We start from the raw sequence: 7,738 nt of genomic DNA, 5'->3' as shown, positions 1-7,738 counted from the left end.
GCGCTGCTCGTTGCATTTGAGGAAGTGGGTGTCCTTCTCGGTGCCGTTGGTGCACTAGAAAAGTGCTTGCTGAAGGACAAGGCCCTGCACAGAGTTTCGGGAAATATTTTGCTCAGCAGCAAAGCAGAGCAGGCTGTGGCTCAGGTGGCCACAGCCAAACGCTGCAGGATGTGTCTCTGCACGGCCTAACGCATCCCTGTGTGCACGGCCGGAACGACATGGGCATCTTTTGCATTTTCTTATTGCAACTGCTGAATAGTCCCCACAGCTGATTTAAGGGTTTTACACCCACTTTGTAACAGCGATACGAGTGAAATGGGGGTGAAATGAGGCTACTTGTGGAGAAAAGGCTGTGGATATCAGAGCAATGAGGGCCAGGGGATGTGGGCACGGACCCCACCAGGACCACCGGATCAAGCAAAGCCCTTTTCCCTGCTCACAACAGCGAGTGTATCCTCTTGCACATCATTTAATGCTGTTTTTCCTCAAAAGAAACGCTGTGCATCCGCAATGCAGGCTGCAATGCAATTAGACTGAGATGCAGCTCGCGAGGCACAGGATAAATGCAAGGAAGGGTTGTTGCATTCACAAACACCCAAACGGAGCAAAAAGCAGTGAGGGCGGCTGCAAGCCGCGGCAACATGTCCCAAGGGGCTAACGGGGGGCTCCAGCCCCGTTTCCCCCCTGCACTGGCAAAGCCCAGGCCCTGCAGAGAGGGAAATCGCCCAGAAGAGAAGCAGAAACAGTGATGTGGGGAGCGCAGGCGGCTGAAAGAGGACGCGGCCACCGGTTCCCGTTCTGATTTGCTGCCCAGCATCATGCCTGGGATGCACTGAGCTGCTTGCAAAGGCTTTGTTTTTTAGTGCCATAGCGTAAATTGAGGATGTGCCTCTCAGGGAAGAAGCGGGAGCCTGCGCTGACTGCCTGGTTGCAGCACAGCTGGGGTGGACCCTGGTGGGTTAATTCGAGTTAATTGCAGCTGAAACAGGAATTTATCGCTTTGAGCAGTGACTGGAGACAGCTCAGAGATCCCCAGCTCACATATTCCACAGCCAAAAGCCCACGGAACATGACAGCTTGGAAAGTGGTGCTATCGCAACGGAGCAGCCCGGCACGTACCCAAGCCTGAACTAGATTAACCCCGATATCCTGCTTTGGCTCCAAACTGCCTGGATTAACTCCGTTTCTGCCGTACCCTGAGCAAAGGACCCTCAATGAGCCCTGAATTTAACATAATTTTTTCTTCTTCTTAATAATTTCTGCAGGAAGCTATAGACTTCTAGGGAGTCATGCATTTTGATTCTTTTTTTTTCTCTTCAACCTGTTTTTTTTTTAATGAAAGCGCGGCAGCAGCTTGAGAACAGCCACCTTTCCCCACCTGCCTGTGTGAACAGGATGTCACATGGCACTTTCCCCTCCTTGAGAAAGGAAACAGCAAGCCCAAAATCGTGCAATTCAGCCCAACACTGTGTGGCCACACTACAGCAGCTCAGCCCTCTTGGGCACCCCGAAACAGCCCTTCGCAAGCGCCCCGAGAGCTGTTTCGGCTGCCTCCTGCTTGCTCCTGTCAGGTACCTGGTGGCTGCCTTTGGGTTTGGGAAAGGACTTCACACGATTGGGGAAGGGGTGGTTTTTTTTAGCAATCAAGCTGGGCAGCCTGTTCCTGAAGCGAATGCCCCAGGGGAATTTAAAAAGGACAGATCTCAGCCCATAAAGTTGCTTGTCTTGGTTTTGCATCCCTCTTCTATCAGGATCTCATGGCAAATGTGTCGGGACAGAGCGCTGCATGAGACCAGCTCGCAGAAGCAGCCTTGGTTTGATGCTTACTGTCATTCCAGGCACAGAGCACAGCTAGCACCAGGATTTCACTGGGAATTTGCAGTCTTCTATGTTTGATTTAATTCAATTGGCACAGGATGGGGAGAAAAAAGAAGGAAGGATCTTCAGCTGCACCGCCGAAATGCAAGCAGCGATGCAGATGATAGCCCGGCTGCAGCGGCTGCCAGATGACGTGTCCGACTCACTGCAAGGCACGGGCGGGCACGCTGCCCCGCTGTCGGGCAGCTCAGCACCCTGCCGAGAGAGTTCCTGGTCCGTTTTCCAAAAGATTTAACACCGAGGGATCTTTCAAGAGCTCTCAGTAACGGCGTCTAATTGCTTCATAGGACTGCTGAATAGGGCACGGTGCTGCTCAGCAATTTTCTGCTTAACTGGCTGACTCCTCCGAGGATGATGTGTTGCGATGCGAGACTTGGGGCTTTAGAGTAGTTCTGCAAGGTGGTTATAAAGAGAGGGCATCGTGTTTTGTTGTTGTTGGAGGATTAATTTGTCTGAAAACACCCACACAGTGTGACAGGAAGCAAAAAGAGGGCTGCTGATGGGTTGGTTTGGCTTAGCTGATAAGTCAAAAACAGTCAAAATAACACGAGAGCTAAAAATAGTATGTTTTGCTGGGTAAACAGAAGGATTCTGCTCTCCTAACCCCACGCAAGTTGGGAGAAATGGCTGAAATGAAGCAATAATGTACGCTAAGTGGAATTCCAACAATTTTCCACATTCCCAGTGAAATCTTTAGGGTAAAATGAGCTGATTTGCAGGGCGCAGCGGGGCCAACACCTGCCCCCACCTTTGACCAAGACGGGCCCGCCTGATCTGATCGAGCTTCCACTGCAAACCACCCTGGAAACGCAGCCGTTCGCGTCCCTCCTGCCAGACACGGAAGGTCCAGCCCTGCCTGCGTGCTCAGCCCTCACGTGCGTCTCTGCCACCACCAGCTCTGCTTGTCGGGAGACCCCCGAGGACGGAGAGCCACGCGGCCGGGGATGGGGGAACCTGAGTTTAAGACAGACCGATCTGCTTTACAGAGCACAGAAAGGTTTTCAGCCTCTCCCCCGCTTGCCGACAGTGATGAATAAACTCCGCTACAGATAATGGAACTTATATTTATTTAACAGTAACATATAGTATATAAATAGGGTAAATACTTTAAAATATACAATATATAACATTCGGACATTCAGTCAAAGAAAGGCAACTCTACATGTGTAGCTAAAACATTAATCAAAAGAACAACGCACAGAGAAAGAAGCAAATGGTAGAAACACATCAGATCTGGAGAACCGGAGCGCACAAAGATTACAGTAGTACGAAACGCAGCTCCAGGGCTGGTTACAGAGGGCAGAAACCACAGCAGCTTCCGTGCGATGCTTTTTGTGACAAACACCTGTCCCCAGGAGGCTCTGGATGGGCCGTACGGATGCTTTTGCCACAGCTTTGCCCTCCTCATATTGTACAAAGCTGGTCAGAGCAGGCGGGGGAAGGAAAAGAGACCAGGATCCCACTGCAACCGTGGCTGGGGGAACTCGCTGCACACATCAGAAACAGGAGACACACCCTGGAATACAAGGTACCGGCATTTCATGGCCTGGTGCCCAGTGTTAGCCGATTTCCCGCTTCACGAGCGGCACAGGGTACCATAAACCCCAGATCAGTGTCAGCAGACTTCTGAGCCCATCACCCCAAAAAATATATAAATAATACATGCCGACCGGCACAGGACATGATGCCGTACACAGAAACTAGGTTTTGATGTTTCATTGAGCACTGCAGGCCACGGTCTGGCTGTGCACCTGATCTACAAACTAATTTAGGCTACAACCAGACTTGGAGAAGCAAATTCCTATCAGAGCATGGCAAGAGCTTGTTTGCAGACCTAGCCCAGCCCTGCCTGCTCAGGCTGTGGATCAAACCAGCATCCGACCCGTATCACCAAATCACCCACCAGCAAACAAACATCAGGAAGGTTTAGAGTCGCCTCACCAGGGGAGCCAGCTTCTCACGCTACGCAAAAGCAGCTTTCCAGCCACGTGCCATGCCTTTGCTTCTTAAATACGCTCATGTCCCTCTCTGCCTGCTCCAACTGGAAGAGCGGTGAGCGCTCGTGAACAGGTGGTTTCCACCCCAGCCCGTACCCAGCCAGGCCGCACCAACACCCTCCGAAGCTTCACATCGGCCAAATCCTACTTTTCTCTTCCTTCCGATCCAAGCACATAGGCCAGCTGACAGAGCACCCGCCCCTTGCTGGCCTGCTCTCACCGTTACCTCCCTCTTGCTGGGCACAAGCAGGAGGAACTTCTCCGGTCGTGGAGCCCACTGTGAACAAAAACTGTTGTGCAACGCTGAGCTCGAGCCCTGCAGCTGGGGAAACTCCACGTGAGCATCCCCGCGTTGCCTTATCCAGACATCCCTGGTGTCAGCGTGGCCTCTCCAGCAGCGCTAGCTACGTCAGCCTCCCTCCAACCCTGAATTCTTGTGACAGCTGCAGCACGACCAAGGTCCTGCAAGGCTTAATGTAATTAAAAGAGGTGCAGCGTGTCTTGCTACACGTCCCTTGGCATCAACCTTAACTCCTTTAGGGACAGGCAAAGCCAGTAATATCAGCTTTTCATTTCCTCTAACTTTCTTAGCTGAGGTACGTACAGCAAACTAAAGCCACTCACAGGCTGGGCTGACGGGGGAAACCCACCAAGCGCTCCCCAGACAGCACGCTGTCGCTGAGAGCCGAGCAGTACTATCACACATATTCCTACCAGCGGTGTAGAAGTGGGTTTGCCAGACACCGCTCTCAGCCCAGTGGAGGACACGCTACAGCGCTCACCAGTATTTCTCAGCAAGATCAGCTGAACAGCTTGCAAATAACCTTAATGACCCCCAGCTCCCTCCCTTCTTCCTCCGTTTCTCAAAGGGACGCGCTGCTCCCATTCAGTTTACTAAACTTCAGTGCAGAATGCTAAACCCTTTCCACGTAGCTTTACCCTTCAGGATCAAAACAGGCTTGGAAGGCCACCCTCTAACTGCACTGCTGGGAAGGAAGCAAGAATAAAGCTGCGAGCTCGCCAGGAAAGCACCCACAGGCACTGTTGCCTCTCTCCCAGCTCTGGGAAGCCACCAAATGCAACTGCTTTGCCCCCCAGTGTCCGCATCCAGCACTACACCCTTCCAAAAGGCCCAAATGCTACTTCACATCTAAAGCACGCAGAAACGCTTCGCGTTCCATTTTTGCCCCGCTAATTACAACTAAAGAGGTACAAAAGGTTTAAAGCAAGACGAGCAGGAGACTAAAGACCCATATGAAAACATTCCGAATAGAAAGAGCAGTACACTTTTGTAATATTTAGCAAACTACAGCTCCTTCTGATGACCCAGCAGTGCGCTACAAGGGATTTTGGCAGATGCTGGCAGCGGGCAGCGAGAATCCAGAGAAGCACCAGCTTGTCTCACCCCACAGGGCAAACCACCTTTCAGGGACTACACAAAACCCTGCCACTTGCACACCTATTCCCAGCCCGGGTTCTCCTCGCAGGTGCCCTCACTTTGCCTAGCTGGACTCAGCCAAATTGTCACGAAATGCAGACCAAATATCCTCCCTGGGCAAAGCAAGACCGAAGCACCTTAACTCTCCCTCCCAGTTTTCAAATTAGGGGCTTGGACCAATCCTCTAAGTCGACAGAAAATAAATCCCTGCCTAATTCAAGGCTGGAAGGGAACAGTCTCCACAACTGGTCCAGGAAAGCCTCTACATACACGCATGGCATTAACCAAACGCAGTCCTGAACCGGCTCCGTAGCAGGCCTGACGCCTGCCAGCACCCGCTGAACATACTTTGTGGAAACAGACCCCTGTCTGCAATCTATGCTTTCCATCAAATACCGGTATTTGCAGTACAATGGGCACAAAATTCTGCCCTGTGGCTCGTGTTAGGGAGATGAAGCAGAGCTTACCACGCAGAAAGCGTCCTACAGAAAGGTAAGAGGGGCTGGTATCTGTTAATGTATGTACACACGCTCTGGCTCACTCAGGGTAAATGAAAGCAATGGCAGGATCTGAACACGGAGCATAAACTACAAAGTATTTTCAGGTGTTTTATTTTCCATCGATGCTCAGCTAGCTTGCAGTATGTACTTGTATCCATCATCGGGGGGGGTCTGTGTATAAGGTTTGTATCAACAACTGTCTGAAAACAGCAATGTACTTCTGTATTGTCTTTCCCTGTCACTTGTTCCCCAGGTTAAAATAAGGTAAAGTTTCCCTCTCCCATGCACAAACTGTGGAAAGAAGTAAAATCAGAGTCACCTTGTGTTTGGGAACATTGCATAAGGTGTAAACCAGGGATATTTTCACTATCTGATCACAAAAGAAGAAAAACAAAAACAAAAAGAAAAGTTTTACAATCTTTAGGGCTCTCATTTTTAAATAATAAAAAAATATGACAAAATAAAGGAAAGTATTTAGATAAAACTTGCAACTATTACATACAAACTATTTCTGACAAGATTTAGTAAGCGAAGCAGGACAGAAGCCTGCTGGTAAATGAACCCAGACTGAAATGCAACACAGACCATGACAAACTCAGCAGCACAACATCTAGAACTCAAGTAACAAACAGGTGATAGACGTGATCCCTGAAAGAAAAACAAACTAGCCAGCGGGCAGCACCAGCGGCGTGCTGGAGCCCCAACCGGCAAACTTTAGAAGAAAACCAAGTTGGAAACTGCTCTCCAAATTAGTTAAAATATCCCAGTGCGGGGTTTCCAACCGCCGAGAAATGAAAAAAGTGTGGTTCAGTGTTTCTTAAAGGTTACTTGATCGGGGAAAAACGAACCAAGTTATTTAAAGAGTTGGTCTTCCTCGGCAGGAATTTCTCAATGAAATTTCAATGTTCTTTAAAACCTATTTACTTGGTTCGGCTTTGAAGCAATTTGAACCTCCCACACTCCCATAAGCAAGAATCAGTTTCTTGACTCCTTGTCCCCGGTCTATTTCTGGTTTAATTGGTTATAAAAATCTTATTTGCCAAAGTATCAGCCATAAGGGGGGGGGATGTGAGAGGCACTGCAAAAAACAGCAAGTGGAAACAGATGCACGTGCCTGGCTGGGCAGAGGAAATATGGCTGGATTAGTACAAGATCACCTCGCAATCAGCAGAGCCGCGTGCTCACCACGCAGTGGGCAAGGGCACCGCACACGGGCGTGAACGTGGCTTTGCGGGAAAATTAACGTCGCATTCACAGTTACCAGCAGAGAAAGTGACGGTCCCCAGAGCCGCCATCGTGAACGCGGCCCGGCACGACAGCTGGGGGGCTGCGCGGCTTCACCTTCCCTGCTGGCTCCCACGCGCAGAGGCGGTCGTACGGACAACGCTTCGTGTGTTCCCTGCATCAACACACCCACAGGAAACACTCAGCTCTGCCTACGTGCATCGAAGGTTAAGAACGGACCACGAGGACCCTCTTACTTCACCCAACAGTCCTTCCAAGCCTTAACTCCTATTCAGCTACAAACCCAAGATTTGCTCATTTGAACCAAAGCTATATAAATATATTATCAAAAAAAAACCCCACAAATGCAAACATTTACCAAGAAAGGAAGAAAAGTTACAGTGAAATGAGGCCTTGTTATTGTCTTAAATCAGGCAAGCCAGGAATTTCCTCGAGGAGGCTTGTCTGTTTTCAGTCCTGTTCCAATCGCCGGGCTGTCTATGCATCCTCCGAACTACCTAACATACCCTTGTCAACAAGGTGTGCTTTTAGCGTGTTGAAGATGTGGAGCTGCTGGTCTGGCCGCAAGGTTAAGAACTGCTGGATCAGTTTGCTTGGGTTAGGACCTCTGAAACACAAAAGCATCGTTATTAATGAGTCACACTGCTAAATCTCAGTGATCTGGGAACCCAAGTGCAACT

General features: G+C 50.0%; 1 protein-coding gene across 2 annotated transcripts in view; it reads right to left on the bottom strand.

The window, feature by feature from the left end:
- Positions 1-2,928: 2,928 nt before the first annotated feature.
- CDS2 (CDP-diacylglycerol synthase 2) overlaps positions 2,929-7,738 on the bottom strand; it is a 29,036-nt gene continuing 24,226 nt past the window's right edge. For both annotated transcript variants that reach the window (XM_064472867.1, XM_064472866.1), the window contains exon 13: positions 2,929-7,665. In XM_064472867.1, coding sequence (XP_064328937.1) covers positions 7,536-7,665 — 130 coding nt within the window. In that variant the 3' untranslated portion in view covers positions 2,929-7,535. The remainder of the gene's footprint in view (positions 7,666-7,738) is intronic.

The sequence above is a fragment of the Phalacrocorax carbo genome, chromosome 24, assembly GCF_963921805.1.
Source record: "Phalacrocorax carbo chromosome 24, bPhaCar2.1, whole genome shotgun sequence".
Classification (NCBI taxonomy): domain Eukaryota; kingdom Metazoa; phylum Chordata; class Aves; order Suliformes; family Phalacrocoracidae; genus Phalacrocorax; species Phalacrocorax carbo.
The sequence above is the reverse complement of the archived record's forward strand: the minus strand, read 5'-3'. Positions and strand labels throughout refer to the sequence as shown.